Source organism: Cuculus canorus, chromosome 13 (genome assembly GCF_017976375.1).
Source record: "Cuculus canorus isolate bCucCan1 chromosome 13, bCucCan1.pri, whole genome shotgun sequence".
In the NCBI taxonomy this organism is placed as follows: Eukaryota; Metazoa; Chordata; class Aves; order Cuculiformes; family Cuculidae; genus Cuculus; species Cuculus canorus.
This window is the reverse complement of record NC_071413.1, coordinates 20,746,826-20,765,747: the sequence shown is the minus strand read 5'-3', so window position 1 is coordinate 20,765,747 and position 18,922 is coordinate 20,746,826. Positions and strand designations below refer to the sequence as shown.

General features: G+C 48.0%; 1 protein-coding gene across 2 annotated transcripts in view; it reads left to right on the top strand.

Moving 5' to 3' along the window:
* The first annotated feature begins 364 nt into the window (after positions 1–364).
* The window catches only part of WDR59 (WD repeat domain 59), a 49,361-nt gene continuing 30,803 nt past the window's right edge, over positions 365–18,922 (top strand). For both annotated transcript variants that reach the window (XM_009569954.2, XM_054078819.1), the window contains exons 1-10: positions 365–473; positions 4,310–4,359; positions 6,228–6,363; positions 10,158–10,243; positions 11,144–11,224; positions 13,453–13,490; positions 15,091–15,179; positions 15,629–15,745; positions 16,698–16,775; positions 17,778–17,934. In XM_009569954.2, the coding sequence (XP_009568249.1) occupies positions 420–473; positions 4,310–4,359; positions 6,228–6,363; positions 10,158–10,243; positions 11,144–11,224; positions 13,453–13,490; positions 15,091–15,179; positions 15,629–15,745; positions 16,698–16,775; positions 17,778–17,934 (886 nt within the window). In that variant the 5' untranslated portion in view covers positions 365–419. The remainder of the gene's footprint in view (positions 474–4,309; positions 4,360–6,227; positions 6,364–10,157; positions 10,244–11,143; positions 11,225–13,452; positions 13,491–15,090; positions 15,180–15,628; positions 15,746–16,697; positions 16,776–17,777; positions 17,935–18,922) is intronic.

The window sequence follows — 18,922 nt, the reverse complement described above, 5'->3', positions numbered from 1 at the left end:
ATTTCCCAGCAGCCCTCGCGTGGAGCCACCTCTTTGCGCATGCGCACTTCCACAGACCTGCGCGGCAGCGAGCGAGTTAGAGGCGGACTGCATTTCCCACCAGCCCCTGCGCTGAGCGTGCGCACTGTCACTGATCCGCCGGGAAAGCTGGGAACGCGGAGGGGTGGCCTACATTTCTCAGGAAACCCCCCCGCGGGAGCCCCCTTGCTGTGCGAATGCGCGCTTTCGCCAGCTTCTTGGGATCTTGCCTCAGGCTCCTTGGGACGCTGCCCCTGGTTCACGGGGAAAGGGAAGAAAGGCGGAGCTGCGGACTACATCTCCCAGCAGGCCCCGCGCGGCGCCCTGGCTGTGCGCATGCGCACCCCTAATTTAGATGAGGCGGGGCGGACTGCGTTTCCCGTCAGCCCCCGCGGCCCAAGATGGCGGCGCGCTGGAGCAGCGAGAATGTGGTGGTGGAGTTCCGCGACGCCCAGGTCGGGGGTCCCGCCGCTGCTGGTTTTCTGCCGCTTATCCTCCCTGGCCCTTCCTGTGCCGAGCGGGATCGGGGCCCAGCACGCGCTCTGAGCCGGGCTTGGGGCCGTTTGCGCGGAGACAGCGCCTTCCTTCACGGGTGCTGTATTTCTGGGCTTAATTAGAGCTTGGGTTGTTGTTTCAGCTCTGTCGGCGTTCCTGATAGAAACGTTGCCGCGTCCCACACATCTTGACTCGCATTTCTTTTTCAGAGCAGCGTAGCTGCGGCGTAGGTGGTTGAGTATTGCTCCGCTGGCAGGAAGAGCGGGTTAGGTTCCTTTATAAATAGTGAAAAGGTCAGGTTTTGGTGTTGAAGTTGCTGGTTACTCCCCTCAGAGCCTGCCTGCGTGCTTTCTTAGTGGCTGTTCTAAGAAACATGGTGTTTTAAGACATTGGTCGTCAGTAAAGCTGGATGCAGGGGGTGAGCTGTGAGTTACTTCAGCAGGAAACCCAGAAAGAGTTAAAAAAAAATGGTCTGGAAACTCTCTCATTCTCTAGTTTTCACTGGAGCGGTGCGGGTTTGGCATTCTCCACCACAAATAGGAGCATTGGATCCCGTGTGCTGCATTAAGCCTGCCTTCTGTAAGCCAACAAAGCTTCTCGCTTTCAGCCCTTGTATTGGTTGTGCTTTCCTCCTAAAGAGATGTTAAAACAGCCTTGTCTGCCTTGGAAGATTTGCTCTCAATAAACCAGTAATGAAACGCAGAGGTACGTTTTTCTAGATCACAGATTCAGGTTGCATCTGGCTCAGGAGATGTGTGGCACCACGATCCGATTGCTTATTCATAACAACTAGAAAGCGGGAGCAGAAAGGGGAGAGAGCAGGTGTTCCTGTCCTCTTGTGCAGCTGGTTTCACTCTTGCTGTTGTGCAGGTCTGTACTTTAGTAGAGAGGTTAATCACCGGCGTTGTGGTTGCTTCGGCTTATTCTGGCATGATCTTTCTACAGTCATTCTTGCCTGCATGTCTGCTCTCTTGTGTGAAACCAAGGTGCTTCAGTGGCTGGGGCTGCTAGACTGCTGCTTCAGCCTAAAGTCATTGATCTATAGTGCTGGAGTATTTTTTAGGAGCGTGTACGAACATTTTTGCTGATGAGAAGCTTGAGTGTGAGAAGTTGAAACACTTTGGCAGTAATCACCCTGTATGGGGCTTGAACTCTGCCTATAAGCCATGGTTTCTCCAAAATTCCTCCCCCAAAACCAAGTTAAAAAGAATCAAAAGAGAGGGCAGGTGTTGTGCTTATACCCTGTATGTCTGCAAGCACTGCAGTTGTCTCTGTTTGCTGTGACAGTATGTGATGTGAGAAGTACAGCACCCAGCCTGTAGCGCTTGAGAAGATAAATGGGTAGTTTGAGACCAGTATTTCCTACAAGCATTACCTTTCCGTACAGGCTGATAGAGGTGGCAGTCTCTGTAATCTTCTCATTTAAACATGATCTACAGAGCTCTTGTCAGGCTGTCGGTGCTATCAAAAGAGGGAGAGTAAAAGTCACCATGTCTAATGGTGAAATAGTTCCATTTGTAGTTACTCAGTGTGTAGACGGGAGGTTTGCCACGTGGGAAACTGGCCTGTCTTGCTAAGAGCTCGCAGCTCTTGAAAACCAGTATAGCCTTGGCAAATCAGGTTGGTCTGTTGACTTTCAGGTAGAGGGAATGAAACTAGATTCAAAACTAGTGTAAGTTTAGGCATGAAAAAGTGTTTTTCCTGGCTTGCCTTGCAGAAATGAAGTTAAATGCCAAACCAGACCTTTGAAGTCTGAGAAGATGCTGCCTGGGCTGTGGGCTCTGGGCTGATTTTCAGATGTGTGGCACTCCTGCTGTGCTTATTCACACAGTTGTTACTCGTAAACAGCAATTCTAGCTGTCCTGATTGTTGTTTGTGGATAAAAGCTGCTTTCAGGTGAGTTTGTTAGGTTTCATCTTCCCCTGCTTCTGGAAGGCTGTGCAGGTTGACACATGGGTATACCAAGCACATGAGATGACAGCTGTTTGGATTTTCCCCTGGATAGGACTGTAGTATGGCAGGGAGCTGTTTATTGCCATAGAACGACTTCCTTTGTGACCCCCCCCCACCAGTGTAGCAGCCTGACATGTCAGGCTTTTTACTTCATAACTCATTACATCTTAAAATTTTTGGTGTGTGGGCAAACATTTTACCAACATTCATTATTAAAAACAATTCGTAAAGATTCATGGGATCCTGGTGCCAACATAAAAAAAAAATAAGCTCATATCTGAAATTATCATTTGCTTTAAACTGATGGATGTTTTTCTGTCTGGAGGAAAGGTGGCCACAGCTATATGAAATGTGTTGGCTGACCAGCTCTTCCTTGCGTGAGAAGGTTTTTGTTCCAGTAGTCACTTTGGTGATCCTTATTTTTACTCCTCACAAATGAAATGTGTGTCACCTGGGAAAACTTCCTTCTGCTGCTTGCTTTTAGTAACCCACTTTGTTGCTTTGCAAGCTGCTGCAAAACTGAGGAAGCTGAAATTGTCTATTTGCTGTTTAGACATTTTTAAAACTGGCTTCTTACTTGCAACGTTAGTTTCAAGATTAGGAAAAGCTTGCCAGAAGACCAGATTTGTGATATAGGAAAAAGCAATGAAAGCAGGTGGTTTCTGGAGCGGCAAAAGCAGTGAAACTCAGCTTGTTTGGGGCATAGATGTAGGTCTGGGGTTTCCCACGGGCTGCTGCTGAAACTTTGCAAGCGTTTGTAGCTCTTTCCCTTGTGGACTCTTTGTTTTTAGTGAAGAAGGGGTCGTGGTGTGCTTATTCCCTTAGTTGGAGCACTTGCAAGCAGGGTATAGGGCTCTGGTTGAAAAAACTATTTTTTGTGATGGTTATTCTCCTGTCAAATGTGATTGAAATGGAGTGGGATTCCCGCATTGCCTGTCTGGTTTTAGTGCTGCTCATAAGTAGCAGCCATGGGACACCCTGAAGTCTTGTTATGTCCGTGCTGAGAGTGCTTAGCAGCATCCTGAACAGCACAGAGACATCCTGAGCCTTCAGAGAGGTGGCTTTCAAGCTGACAGCAGTTAGTTTGAAGAATGTGGGGCACGTTCTGATTTTGTACTGTGAGTGCTAAAAAACTGCATTGAAGTCGTATCAGTGTTCATGGGGTGAACCATTTGGCTTTCCAAATAAAATTTCCCTTTGTTCTCTTGGCAATTAAATGAGATGATCCGCCAGTTCTATTCTGAGTGAAAGGAGGGGAAGGCAATGTTCAAACAGTCTTATTTTTTTTCTCTTGTGGCATTTAGGTTATCTCTTAGTTTTCTTTACAGTGTAAATTCTGATGCCCGTTCACCATCTCTCATTTTTTTGAGCCCAGCCATACACAGCCATCTCCCAGAACATATGTAATTAAATCTGGCCCTGCAGTGGAAGAGACTGGGAAGGCTCCTGAGCAGGAGCAGAGGCTGATTAATAGGGATTATTAGAGATTGCTGACCGAAAGGCTGCAGCTGTGATTGCTGTATCAGGGAGAAGGGAGCAAGGTCTCAGTGCTTGTAGTGGTGTCTGCCAGGTCTTGTCTTCAGGTTACTCTAACAAAGATGTTTTCTGTGTGCTGTCCCGCATCCGAAAACCAACTGCTGTGCCCCGTCGCCCGTCTGTGGCTCTTGAAAGGGCTGTTACTTCTGCTGTCCCTGACAAATAGCAGCCTTGACTCTTACCGTAGCAATTTAAGCCTTGAAGATGAGCTGGCAGATTTTTCTGAGCTCCTCCTAGAGCTGTGTGTTTGACTGAGAAGCTGACCTGACAGGCATCATTCAATTTGTTCTCCGTTTCTCTTGAACAGGCGACTGCGATGTCAGTGGATTGCCTGGGACAGCATGCTGTGCTCTCGGGGTGAGTGTGACAGTCGTTGCCACAAGGCAGATCAGCAGCCTTCAGGCTGACCTCCGCTGGAGGGCTGCTCTGGTGTTGCAGAAGGGTGCAGCTGAATTCTGTTCAGGGCTTGATGAGAAGGATTCTGGGGTGCATTTCCAATGGGATACAGAGTGGAAAGTCAGCAACAGTGGCACGATAGAATACCAGCTTTCCTGATGCACTCTTTCCCAGATCCACTTGTGGGGGGTAGAGCATAGAATCATAGAACAGAGGTGGCATGAAGTACTGTTTGGATTCTGCTTGACGTACAGACTAAATAATTTCCTTAAGACAAAATTTGCCCCAAATACTCCTGTGGCGTACTTGAGCAGAGGACTCGAGCTCTCTGACCTCTGCTGGTTCAGTGCCGGACGATACTCAACTAGAGCAGTAGGTGCTCCAGACAACCTGCCAGAGCTCCCAGGAGGGGTTGGCATTTTGTAGCCACCTTCAGGGCAAGTCTTCAAACAGCTCAGCAGTTGCCTGCCCAGCTGCCACCTCTCAGTACTAACGGCTATTCCTGTCTGTCAGTGACACGATTACTACACTGATTAGGGTGTTCGCTTCAAAGTCGGTGTTGTGTGGGCGCAGCTGAACTTTGGTCAGCCTTAGAGGGAGCAAGTCCTTTAGTATGGATTGGAGGCCTACTCACTTCCATGTAAGCTCTGACAGCCCCAAGTGGGAATAACCAGCCCTGTGGCTGGTTTGGGTGTAGCTTGATGCTTCTTTCTCCTTACACCTGCCCAGTTTCGCAGCTTGACATTCGGGCCACTAGAGAGCTGGGAATGGCTTGTCTGCAATTTGGCATTGGGTCTGCAGACCTCAGCTTTTCAGGGTCCTCATGCATGCTCAGCCTTTCAGGGTTTGCCTCTTTTTTTTAAAGCCATACGAGAGCCTTAGAGGGCTCAGCAGCTTCACTCGTCAGAGTCCCTGAGGACTTTGGTCTAGGAAGGAAGCAAAGATGTTCTCTATGTTGCTTCTTTTGGGAAAACTGACAGTGCTAGCAGCAGCTGTGTGCTTGCTGTGCTGCTGACATATGTGATCCTGATGTGGTTAATTATATATGGTTCAATATGTTTTGGTGCTGGTCTTGCATTAGAGTTCAGCTGGCTCAGTTATGTCTGGGTGCTTTATTTTGCTTGTAAAGTGAATTGTACTGTGGAAGGAATGATAACTTGCCTAGCTTTGGGGGAGCTGGCCACATCCAGCAGGATGCATTAGCTCAGGCTTAGCATCATGCATATATATCTCTGCAGCATATAGAGCTGGCTCAGGTGAGTAATGTATCCAAATCGGTGCAATGCTGTGTTCACTCACGTCGCTAAGCCACTGCAGCTGAGCAGGTGTACTTATACTGTCTGCAGAACCCAGCCCCGCAAACAGCATGGTGTAGAAACACGCACCCACAGAGAATCATCTTGTGTTTGTCAAGGCTCATTAGTTCTTGCTCAGAGTAACCTCTCCAGGCTGTTCCTGCCTCCTGTGAAGCTGTTGCATTGCACTCCCAGCCCCGTGCCACCTCGGCTCTGCTGCTGCTTTAGGCCAGCAAAGCTTATTTGCATGTGTTTGCACCATTTTCCAGCTCTTCCTCTTGTATCCAAGTTATCTGGGGGTTTCTGTGGTCTGAGCTGCCCCTTACATTTGCAGATCCTGTCTTCTTTCAGTGTGTGTTCTTTTAAATGTAGCCCTTACTGAATAATGTGGTGAAACAGGGCATTCCCAGGAGTAGTGTTTTCATGTGCCTTGTCAAATGCCTCTCCTGTTTGGTTCACTAGCTGTGAGCTACATGTAAGCTTGGGGTTTGGAGGTCAGTCCCATGCGATACAGCTTCTTTCCGTGTCTTGCAGCCGCCGTTTCCTCTACGTTGTCAACCTGGATGCACCAAATGAGGGTCATCGAAAGATCTCCCGACAGAGCAAGTGGGACATCGGGACCGTGCAGTGGAACCCGCATGACAGCTACGCCTACTACTTCGCAGCTTCGGTAAGCTCACTCATTTAAAAGCTCATAGTCTTCTCCTGTCTTTCATGAGTGGAATTCTACAGTCTTGGGAGGCTGTGTGGAGCACGCACTGGCATGTCCTTGCAAAGCACGTTGCAAGATCAAAGCCCAACTCTGATATACTGCCAGAGAGGTGTTTGGTTTATGGAATCATAAAATCATTAAAGTTGGAAAAGACCTCTAAGCTCGTCCAGTCTAACCATCAGCCCAACGCCACCGTTTCTACTGAACCACGTCCCAAAGTGCCACCTCTACGCTTCTTCTGAACCCTTCCAGGGAAGGAGACTCCACCACTGCCCTGGGCAGCCTCTTCCAGTGCTTCACCACTCTGTCAGTAAAGGAAGTTTTCCTAATATTGAACCTGAACCTCCCCTGGCGCAACTTGAGGCTGTTTCCTCTCATCCTATCCCTTGTTACTTGGGAAAAGAGACCAGCACGCACCTCCCTACAACCTCCTTTCAGGAAGCTGGAGAGAGCGATGAGGTCTCCCCTGAGCCTCCTTGGCTGGATGGTTCTCAGTTAATGGTCAGTCAGTGTTGAAACTAGTTCTGCTTGCTTGTCTTTCATAAAACACCTTGCCGAATAAATTTGCCATCCAAATGGATCTCTTCTGGAAGAAAGGAGGATGTCCTTTGTCCCTTCCATCCTGTTCTGAGATTTGCATGCCTGCTGAATTTTTTGCTCTGTGCTTGTTTTGATTTGCCTCCATGCCTTCCTGGCGGGATGTGGTACACCAGGCAGTCAGTACTGGCTCACCGCTGTGGCAATCCAGGTTTGCTGATGGGCAGGGACCGAGGCAGCAAATGTGTGGAGAAGGCAACAGGCTGTTCTGAAGAAGCAGTAGTGGCCATCTGAGGCTTGAGTGCAGTTCTTAGCTGTGATCTTTACTCAGTCTATCATGCTTCTTCACCCAGAGCCCTGCGCTTCTGCTGGCAGCGTCCTTAGCCCTCAGCTACAGTGCAGCAGCAGCTGGCACTTGCCAGGCACAGACTGTTCTCATGGCAAAGTGTTTTTGCTGCCACGTTGCATCTGCTTTTATAGCCTGGGAGTCCTGGAGTAGCTGGGGTTAGAGAGGTTGCATCTACTTCTTTTGAGAAAACAATTACCTGAAGGTGGTTTCCTGAGAATTTTGTTCCTTTTGCTTCCTGGACTGGCTACAAGCGAAATTAAACGCAGTCTTAAAATGAGCCAGTGTTGTCAGTTAGGACCTTTTGCTTGTTTGCTCTCTGACATCGCCTCGCCTGTCTCCTCTGAGCTCTGGTGCACAACCCAGGCCCTAAAAATGCTTTCAGCAGCTCTAGTTCTGAGTGGAGAGTTGGTGAAGCCTGCAAAAAGGTGTCCTTTCATGCCGCTTCTGGATACAGTCTGTGAAAACTGAAACCAAGTAAGGAAATGTGCTGTGCAGGCCACAAGTAGAGCAGGAGAGCTGCTTTTCAGACACTCTGAAGCAATATCCAGTGATTGGTGAATGCTGATGGGAGCATTCCCTGCTGCAAAGGGGAACTGTGCCCATCTTGCCCATCTGAGCATTCCTCAGATGGCTCCTCAGTTGTGCTGCCCTGAGCAGTGGACACAGCAACCCGTCTTGTTCCACACTGAAACTAGGTGTAGCTGGCATCAAACCTTGCTGCTCCCATTTAGAAATGAAGATGCTAAGATGCTTGGTTGATTTAGATGTAGTTGCTGACACACATCAAGTGAGGAATCCCAGGATGCGAGCAGGCAGCGCCTACAGTTTGGGTGAGAAATTCCTCCTTTACAGCCATCTCACAGTTGGCTTTGGTGCTGGTGCTGTACAGCCCTGTCCTAGGGCTAGAATTTAGCCTGTCTTGTTTAGAAGTGGAAGGTGGATTTACAGCATGTGCTCAGGTCTCTGTGCCCCGGGTCAGGTCTGGATGTGCTTGAGGGCCTTACCTAATGGGGCAAAGATGCATCGAGAAGGCTAAATCAGCTTGGATACAGCACTAGGAAAATGTGATTTGGCTACTTCTGGACTCAGGCTGGCTGTCAGTCCCTCGTGACAAGCTGTTGAGCTTTTCATATGTTCAGGTAGACTACACGAGTGTTGTGGAGAGTCCTGAGGATCCTGTCCCTCTGTGTCCCTGTGGGCAAAAAGGGAGTGTGAAAGGCTGCCATACTGTTTGCCAACAGCTTCACCTGGTTTTTAGTACTGCTGGTTAGAAGCAGTGCAGGCAGAAGGGAAGTGTGTCCTTGAGTTTGGATAAGGGCTTCTTATTTTTTCAGCTTCTTTCCAGAAGAGCTGGAACATGTCCTCTTGCTGCGCTTGGCTGCGTCTGCTCTCTGCTTCAAGCACATTTCTGAGGACTCCTAAGCTGTTGATTCAGGAATGCTATTATTTTCTATTCTGAATACTTGTTACTACTTTTGTGTGGTTGTACATGCTTGCACAAGAAGGTAGAGAAACTGTTGGAAGCCTGTGCTGATACTTAGCACAAGAAGGACATTTCTTGAACAGTCCGTGCAGGGAGGAGCTGTTGCTCTCCCACACCTGCTGCTACAGGCAACACATTCCTTGTGAGTTGTTCCACTAAGAGTCTGAGAAACTGGTGATCCATATCTCGTAGCATCAGCTCTGGAGTCCTGGACAAATCCTGTTGGGTAATTTCACTCCACCCCCTTAAATCCTTCTGTCAATAAGAAAGATGCAAGGAGTTTTCCTTGCCCCAAGCTCTTGCGCAGCCCTGCTGTGAGCTGTTAGAAAGATTCCATGTATTATTGCTGAGCTGGGAGGAGACCTTCCATTTCAGGGAAGTGTTTATTCCATCTGTGAGTTCAAATTTATATCAAGCAGCTTTGGAGTAAAAAACCCCAAACACCGCCATAGAAACCTGTCACAAAAACTGTAAAGTAAGACTTTTCTCTAGTATCTTTTCCCTCATCTACCTGTAAGTTTGAAAACAAGGGGCTAGTGAAGATCAGATCAGTCATGTTATTTCTGTTTCTACAAAATTGACATGAATTTCCTGTCATGGCATAAACTCCACTGTGCCTGCTGCTATGTATGCACCCAAAAAGGCAATTCCTGCAATTGGGCTGAAGTGACCATTGATTGAGGCAGGACATGAACTTAAAGCACAATAACTAGTTTCAGATAACTTTGTGTGTGGCTGCATTTGGGGGAGGATTTATTCCTGGAATGAGAGAAGAAGCCCTAAATAACGTTGTCATTGATTAATCTGTTTTGCCTCTGTGGTTTACAGATAGTGTTAAGCACTTAAGGCTTTTTTCTCCTGGGCTCGCAAGGATGGGAGTACCCTTGAGGAGGTGACCTTGAAGCCATGTTTGTGTTTGGCAATGGCCCTGATCATCCTAGGAGACAGTCAAGAGAGAGCTGAGGAGGAGCAGTGGTGATCCACCATGCCCCTCACTGAAAACTCCAGTTGTGAATCTGAACAGACTAGCAGAGTATTCCTGCAGTGAGAATGTGGCTGCCTGTTGCCTGCAGTTACGGTGTGGTGTTAAGCTATAAAAGCTCCAAGAAAAGAATTTCATGGAAACATTTTGCAATGTGATTTTTTTTTTTCTCTCCCATTCTCATTTATCTTTCTTTTCAAGTGGGTGTAATTAAAGTGTGAGCTTTTGAGAGTCTGTAGGTTCATCTTTGCTCTCCTGCTTTGGGCAAGGACTTTGCTAACCGCAGTGTGACTTGTCATTAACTGAGGTTGTTCAAAGAGAAGGGAACCTGGTCCTGACACATGGATTTCTGTCCTACCTTGCATGCCTGGTACCATCTCTTTTCTTCCATCTAATTTCAGAGCAATCAGCGGGTTGACCTGTATAAGTGGAAGGAAGGTAATGGTGAAGTTTGCACATCACTACAAGGACACACGCGTGTGATCAGGTATGGAGCGCATGATATTGCAGCCTTCTGGGTGGCAAATGATGGGTTGCTTCATGGAAGGTGAATATTTTTGTCCTGGCCCCACTCAGGCTCTGCTCTGAGCCTGTTTTTCCTCACTTTTCTGGGCTGTACTGTCAGCCCGTCTGTCCTGGCTTCCCCTTTGGAGCCTACCTCGAATGTGAAGCTGCTCGCCCTGTCGTGGCTCCCCCCAGTATATCAGCTTAGCCTTTGATGGCTCCAGTGTCATTGCCTTAGGCTGCTGTCTTTGGATTGAATGGCAGCCAAACAGGCAGCAGCACATTCCGTAGTTGAACCCCAGACATGTTTCTGTGTGATAGCAGCTCAGCTGAAGTGGGTAATCCCCAAGATCGAGTTCAGTGTGTTGTGGTGGTGCAGGGGAGATCCCTGCCTCTGGTTCTAGGGGTGTGTGTTAGTGCTGGGCTGGAAATGCAGGTGAAGGACTGTTTTTTATTACAGGTCCTGGCTGTGAAAAGTAACTGCAGCCCTTGAAATGGCTGGGTGGAGGCTGTTTGTGGCCCGAGTGCACCTGGTGAGCCCAAGAGGAAGGCATCTCAGAGTGAGGGGTTGATGCAAAGAGTGTGCAGTGCCTGGAAACTCACTGAGACTGTCCCCCTTTTCCTGTGGAGGAAAGAGCGCACACACAATAGCTGTAAAGCTCAGGGCTAGGAGGATGCTTCACTGTAATTTACTTAGAAGCATTTCATTGCTTCTTGGAATTTGCTTGGAGAAATTATAAAGATCTTGATTTTTACTTAAAAAGCTTCAGTAGATGAATTCAGGCCATGGATTTGTCAGAGAAAGGTTCTAGGGGCTTGCAAAAAGCTGATGCGAACTGTGTGTGCTTTTCTTTCGTGACTTACTGTTGTTTTGCGTTTTCAGCGACTTGGACTGGGCAGTGTTTGAGCCAGACCTGCTGGTCACTAGCTCTGTTGACACGTACATCTACATCTGGGACATCAAGTAAGAATCAGTGTGTTTCTGTGCTGCAGGAAATATCATTGGACTCCTTTTCATCAGGAGCTGCTTGCAGGGCAAAGCACGCACAGATCAGCTGTGCTCGTGGGGGATTCATCTGCTGCTTATCATCTCTAAGATGACTTCTGCTCCCCTACTTCCAAGCCAGTTCAGAGTCAATGAGGGGCAGTGCATGGTATGGTTAAGCCACAGTCAAGTTCCTCATTGGAAAAAATACTGACTGGCTTCACTCTACCCAGTCTAGATCTTCCCTCAGGAGGTTTTCCTCGAACCCATCAACCTGTTGTTTTTTATTTTAGCTGAATGAATGAGCTCCAGTTCATCATTCTGCAGCTGTTTTCCACTAAATTCAGTGATTGTTGCTGACTGTTTCAGTGGTGGGAAGGTTGACATTGGTGTTCAGGAACCTTTTCCTGTTCATGCCTTACCTTGCTTCCCGGTGCTTTCCTTTGGGAGTAATTTCAGGGTTACAGATATTTCCAAACCCACCAATATTAAAACACAATGTTTTACACCTGAGAAGCAGGGGGCTGGTGCTGAGATTGCTGAGTTCTCTTGCTGGCTGTACTGCAACTCTTTATGACCCCCGGCAAGCCACTTCGTTCCTCTCTGCGTCCTTTGCTCAGTTATAATAGGAGGATAATTATATAACCCCACTGCACCAGGCTACCCTGAGGCTTATGTAGCTCCTGTGAAGCACTTAGATCCTTTGTTAAATCGTGCTTGAGAATGGCAATATATTATTAATGTGTAATTAAAAGACACAGAGAGACAATAACTGCTGGTTGTGTTTTCCTGTGATACTATCTTAGTGCCAAGCAAAAAATAGAGTGCTCTCAAGGCTGTTATCAGAAGCCCTGCTTTAGCTCTGTTGTGCCCTCCCATCACTTTGCATCTGTGTGTATTGCTTGTCCAGAAATGGTGGCTTAGGCTGTCTCTGACAACTCTTACATCCCACTTGTGCCAGAAAGGTCTCTGAGCTTGCTGGGGCCCAGAGGTCCTGGGCTGCTGGCCTCCAGAAGATGAACATCGTGCTGTCTCTAATGACACCCTAGGGAGGCAGCCCTGTGGTGAGGGCAGCTGGAAATTCCCCACTTAATTTTTCATACAAGTAACTTTTTGATTAGGCAGAAATTCTTAGAGGGAGAGGTACAGTCCATTCCAGAAAATATTCTGCTTCTCAGCAAACACAAAAACCTGAAGACAGTATTCCTTGTTTTCACTGGCATTTTTCTTGATAGGGCAGATGAATTCCTGAGGAGCAAGGTTAAGGGGCGAATTATTGCTTTGATCCATGTCCCAGCTGCTAGGAGTTGTCATGGTGCCACTGGCTTTTACCATGGCAGAATTTGGCCTGTAGAGTTTACACACAGCTGGGCTTATTTCCTACTAATTTTGTTGTTGTATGCTGGACATGAAGTCTTCACTCTTAAGTCACTGCTCCATCATGAAGCAGAGGCTTCACGAACACATCGGTGGCTTTTGTTGAGTTTTTCCGCTGCTCTGTTTCTTCCTTTTAATCCTCCTGGAAAAGGCTATTTTGTTGCTTCCTACAGCAACACTTTGAGCCCAGTCTCCTTCTCTGGCCAGTTGCAACGTGTGTTTCGCCTCCCTCTGTTCCCCTCCAGCTCCATTCTGTCCTAAACCTGCTGGTCTATGTAGTGGCAAGCCAGGATGACTGTTGTCTTCCAGCTGGCTGCCTCTTTCTTTATTCTATTTAATGTGGTGTGTTTTTCTGGGAAGACCTTAGAGCAGCCTCCAGTACTAAAACGGGGTACAGGAAGGCTGGGGAGGGGCTCTGGATCAGGGAGTGCAGGGGTGGGGTGAGGGGAATGGTTTTAAGCTCAAAGATGAGATGAGACCTTATGAGGAAATGTTTTGCTGTGAGGGTAGGGAGGCCCTGGCCCAAGGTGCCCAGAGCAGTGGTGGCTGCCCCGTCCCTGGAGATGTTCAAGGCCAGGTTGGATGGGGCTGGGAGCAACCTGTTCCAGTGTGAAGTGTCCCTGCTGATGGCAGGGGGTAGAACTGGATGGGCTTTAAAGTCCCTTTCAACTTGAGCCATTCCACAATGCTATGATTTTGGTAAGCAGAAGGCACTTCAGCTCCCAAGAGGCAGCAATAAAATTAATCCTAGAATAGCAAAGAGTTCACTGGGGAGACTGGACTTGCCAGGCTATACTGTGGGTACTGACATTAACCATGTTGTGTTTCAGAGACACCAGGAAGCCTACAGTCTCCCTCTCTGCAGTCGGTAAGTACAGTCTGTGTGTGATACAGGCTTGTATTGAAGTATTGTATGCCCCAGCTGTTATTCCTGCCTCCCTTCAGGCTCCAAGGCTGAAAACGGCAGAGTACAGAAGTGATACCACGTGTGATTTTCCCATGTAGGAGCAGCCTGAGAGGCCCCAGTTTACAAATTCTTTTAGAGGAACAGAATTCAGAAGGGTTGTGGAGCCCTTGGAGGCTCCCAAGCATTGAGAGCAGTCGTGATGCTTGGACTGAAACTGGTGGACAGTCACATGGCATTTATGCCTTTTAAACACAGCTTCTTCCCTGTTTAACCACCCTGCTGTACTGCTTGTCTCGTTTTTACCTGTCTGCAATTTCTTCACGTCCTTTTATGTTTGTATGAATCAGCTGAGAAACTAAATCACAGTCCAGGCAGTGGTGCTGAGTGCTGCCAGGCTGCCCCGTTACGTACGGAGGGGCTGGCTGCGTTAACCGGCCATGTCTGCTTCCCTGGGACACCTTCAGCGTGCCGGCGGCTGCGGCTCGAAGGTGCTCTGTGTGTTGCAGTTGCTCTGGAAAGGCACTTGTCGTGGCTGTTGGCAACAGGACTGTCCAGCTGCCTCTAACACTGCCTGCTGGCAGGTGCTGGGTGTCCTCACTGGCTGCGAGTTGGAACTCGGAAGTACGGATGACAAGCAAAATGTCCTTTTCCCAGAGTTGTGTTCCCAGTACTATAGCAGTCCTTGTAACACGTATCTCTTATGCTCTGCTGCTAAGATCTCCTGAGGCTACACATCTGCAGTGGCTCCCTCTCTATCACAGTGATGCGAAAACTGAGTTAGAGAGAAGCAGCGCTCAGTTCTGGTCTGAGGTTTCCCAGGTCAGCTGAGCCAGCCCAGCAGCTGGCTCCCCAGAAAGCTTCCTGCTCCCCATGCCCAACTCTCTTTAGCGCTGGCCCATACTTCTGGGTGCTCCCCAGTGAGCAGGTCAAATCAATCAACTGGCAGCCTATTTGCAGCTGTCTTTCCTCTGGACTAGCTTTTTGCCAGGTTGTCAGGATGAATCTGCTCACCATGCAGCCGGAGGTGGGGCACAGCAGCAGGCTGAGGTCCTTTTAGATTTCTCATGGTCCTCACCTTTCTGCTAGCTTAAAATGTTTTAAAAATACTGGCAGAGTAAGGATGAAGAATGCATTTATTTCTCATACAACATCTGAATAACTCACATCAGCTGAAGCTGTATTTTGCTTCTTATTAGAAATAACCAGCCACCTTCTGATTTTAGGCCCTTGTCTGAGTCTCTGGTGATACTATATAATCATTTCTGGACAATCATCTGGTTTATTTACAGTGACATTGATATCTGTGACTTCTGTGGTGCATTTTGACAGTTGGGCCTTCTAATCCACTCAGTGAGCCTACCTGTAGCTGGAGGACACAAGCACTGAGCTGAGGAATCATGAGTTAGTGATTTTTCATGCTATCTTTCCTGATGGCTTCCGAGATACCTTTCCCCTGAGCTGCCTTTCCTGTGCTAAGAGCAGCTCTCAGCCTGGGTCAAGGGACTGCCTGAGCCATTTACTTTTTAATTGCTTGTTTTGACCTGCTCTGTTTGTGCTGCAGCTGGAGCTTCCCAGGTGAAATGGAACAAGAAAAATGCCAACTGTTTAGCGACAAGCCATGATGGGGATGTCCGAATATGGGACAAAAGGGTAAGCTGAAGTTTTTTTGAGCAGTCTGTGCATGGTCTCACCTACTGGATACAAACATCCCTCTGGTCACAGATAAATACTGAGAAATATGTACTCCTCTATCCAAAATCTCTCTTGTGGATTGATTTAAAGTAGAGAGACTTGGGAGCCAAAAGCCTGAAGAGAGCCTTCTTCTCCAGAAATTGTGTTTGTTAACATTTTGCTTGTGGTCTCCTACTATTTAACTTGTTTACTGGGTATAATAAAGTATGATTCAGGGCTGCGCTTGGTTACTGGAAATTGCCACACCTTCACAGGACCTTTTCTTCAACTGCTTTTGCTGAGCTTTTGCCTTTCCCTGGCAGGAGGGTGTTCCACCTCTCCTGCCCTTGTTAAAGTGTGTCTTTATGCCAAAGAACTAGACCAAATTTCAGGAGTCCCATGCTGAGAAGGGAAATCTCTCCTTGCAGAAACCCAGCACTGCAGTGGAGTACTTGGCAGCTCATCTCTCTAAAATCCACGGTCTGGACTGGCATCCTGATAATGAGTATACACTGGCCACTTCCAGCCAGGACAACTCTGTCAGAGTAAGTATTGTTTCTGGGGCTTCTGCCTGGAAGATGTGAGGATGGTGAAGTAGATCCCCTTCTACTTCTGCTGAAGCCTTGGGGATTGCTTGCTGTTGGCAAGATCTGGTTCCTTGTTATTTGATTTCTGGCAGCCTGTGTGTCTTGAGCCAGGGGTGTGTTCATTGAGCAGGCAGAGAAGTCGTTACAGCATGGGTGTACATATGTTTGCCACAGATCTGTGGTGGTTTGAGCAGTACTGAAGCTGAAAACAACTGCCTCTTCTTGTTGCTTGCCAGAAGGGAGCTGGCCACAAATGCCAGAAGAGCCTTCCCTGAAAAATACCGTGTTGCCAGCCTCAAGCTGATTACAGCAACTTGGGAGGGAGGCATACTCCAGCCCCTGGGCTTCCCAAACTCATGTCAAATTGGGTTATCAAAAACAGACTGTCTGCAAGCATTGTAGGCCTTTTACTTGAGGGGAAATAGCATGCTTTGTATGTCAGCCAAATGGAGTTCATTCACATTTAGTTAAGCTCCTAGGCAAGTGCAATCGATGTATGTTCTAGCAAAGTAAAAGGTTAGCTTCTTCATTACAAAATTAGCAGTAAGAACAGGGTGAGCCTGCCTCAGGGCTGGACTGGCACATTGGCAGGGAGCCTGCATGGTACCCTGTAGCTCTGAAAGCCCAAGCAGGCTGCCTGTCTCCTTGTTCTAATTACTCAAGCTATGGTCACTGCGAATATGACTCCAAGTCACTCCTTGTCTAAGGGATACTGCCAGATGTTGATGGCTTGCTGTTTGTCCTTTGGGGCCATCTCTGCTGTTAATGAGTGGGATTACTAATGATGCTGTGGGCACCTTGGCATGCTTTTCGCTCTGTTATATCTGCAAGCCACATGGAATACTGCAGCCTGCCAGCGTAGCCAACTGACTCCTGTCTTTGCTTGTCTTTCTGGTTTTGTTTTTTTAAGTTCTGGGATTACCGTCAGCCTCGGAAATACCTCAATATCCTTCCCTGCCAGGTTCCTGTCTGGAAGGCAAGATACACAGTGAGTGAGAAACTCCCACCAGACCCACTTGTACTGCAAGAGCAAATGCACAGAGACACATTAAATAAGACCGCTGAAAGGCTTCTTGCCAATTCTACTGCTGGACATGATTAAATTGATGTTTAAAATCTCTCTTGGTGCTTAAAAGGCCCAGAAAAGCAATGTCCACAGTGGTGGTACTCGAGAAGGAATGACTAGTGCTGTGAGATCCCAGTCTTTGGCATAGTCCTCCCTTGCGGGAAAAACCCAAGTGCAGGTGGTTGGCTCTGGGAGCAAGAGGCTCAGAAAGTGGCTGCTGCTCTCACTCGTGTTTTTCCACTCGGTGCCAGTATTGGTCCCCGTTGCACAGAGCAGTGCAGTGTCTTCTGCCCTCTCCGAGTGCCTCTTCTGCTCCCAAGGTTTCCAAGTGCGCTGTGGTGGGCTCTTACAGCATATCAAATCCAAGAAGTGTTAGCTTTTAGAGTGCAGGCACTCAGCCACTTGAAGCTAAGGCTATTAAATGTTGGTCATATGCATTCTCTTCCCTGGATGTCTGAATGTGGCCTGAAGCCAGTGCTGTGCATTGAGTCCTTGGTCCCTATTCCCTGTCCCCGTAGTGGAGGATGCAGGACCGGGTTCCAGCATTCCCCTGAGCAGCTCCTGGCGCTCAGTCCCCAGGCAGCACTTCTTGCAGCTCCAGGCAAATTGCCATAAAGATCCCATGTGACAAGTCAAGGGTGAAATCACTCTGTCCTCACAGCTGAAAAGTGAGGAAGTGGCAGAAAAAAAATGATTGATCTGAAGTGAGCTGCATTGAATATCTGTGTACTACATCTTATCCCTTGTAAGACACTGTTTTTGCACAGCAATTGGCTTGGACTCTCCCAGTTTTATGCCTAGTTCTGTTTTGTGCTGAGTTCCTTTAAAACTCGCTTGTTCTTGGTAGGAAGAGGAAAAAAATTGGAGCGTGGTAACAGAAGCATAACTCCCCAAGCCTAACTGGAAGGGTATTTCTCTCCCAAGCCTTTCAGCAATGGGCTGGTGACAGTGATGGTCCCCCAACTCCGTCGGGAGAACAGTATCCTTCTCTGGAATGTATTTGACTTGAACACGCCCGTCCACACTTTTGTGGGACACGATGATGTGGTGCTGGAGTTCCAGTGGAGGAAGCAGAAAGAAGGTGAGCTCGGGGCTGGATGTGCTCTTTCCCCTGCACCGTGGCCATCAGCTAAAAGAGTTGTGGAAGTCTGGCTCCTGGCTGCAATGCTTATGCTGTCGCCCTTTGATTCTTGTCTTGGAATAGCCCCTAACCACTTCCCTGCCCCACCTCAAGCGACAGCTGTTCTATACTTGTTTTGTGACAGTGCCCACAGAAGCATCGCCCTGTTGTTTCCATGATAACAAAGCAAATCCACTGAATGCCGAGTGGGTCAGCGGTGACTTTTAATTGCTTTCACTCTTCCGTGAGTCTATTTTTAAATGGATCTTTCGGAATGAATTGGATAAGCTATTAGATGGGTGCAGGAGCGCAGGCACCCTCCCCTACTCAGAGCTACAGGCTAACCCCTCGCATCACTGCCTGGGTCAGCAGTCTCCAGCATATCCCAGGCCACAAACCCAGCAAATACACCTTATCTGTGTGCTGGCAAAGGCAGGCAAGGGAGAGTGTGGGAGGGACAGGTTCCTGGTAGACTTCAATGCTGACTAAATTTTCCAGTCTAGGCAGCTAAATATAGGACATCCTATATTAGAGGTTGGATAACCATTCAGAGCACAGCTTTGTTTCCAGCACCTCTGCTGCAATCAACAGAACAAGCGCATCTGACTTTTGTGTCACTTGTGGCACTGCTTTGCAGTGCCATGGAAAAGTTCTAGTCCGACCCTCTGCCACCAGCTGCTAGGACAATTCAGTTAAGGCACCTTCTTTGTACCTTGATTTTCCCCTTTCAGAAAGAGGAGAGCAATATAGAATCACATCAGGACCTGGAGGCACAGTCTAAGCTTGTGAATGAATATCAAGCAGGCTTGAACCATAGTTGTCTCAGCTGAGTTAATAGGTAGATATCAGAGGCTGGAAGTTGTGCTTGTCTCAAGCAACATAAATCAATCATACAAGCACTCCACATCCGCTTCAATGCAGAGACAACCAAGATAATGCAGATGTCCTT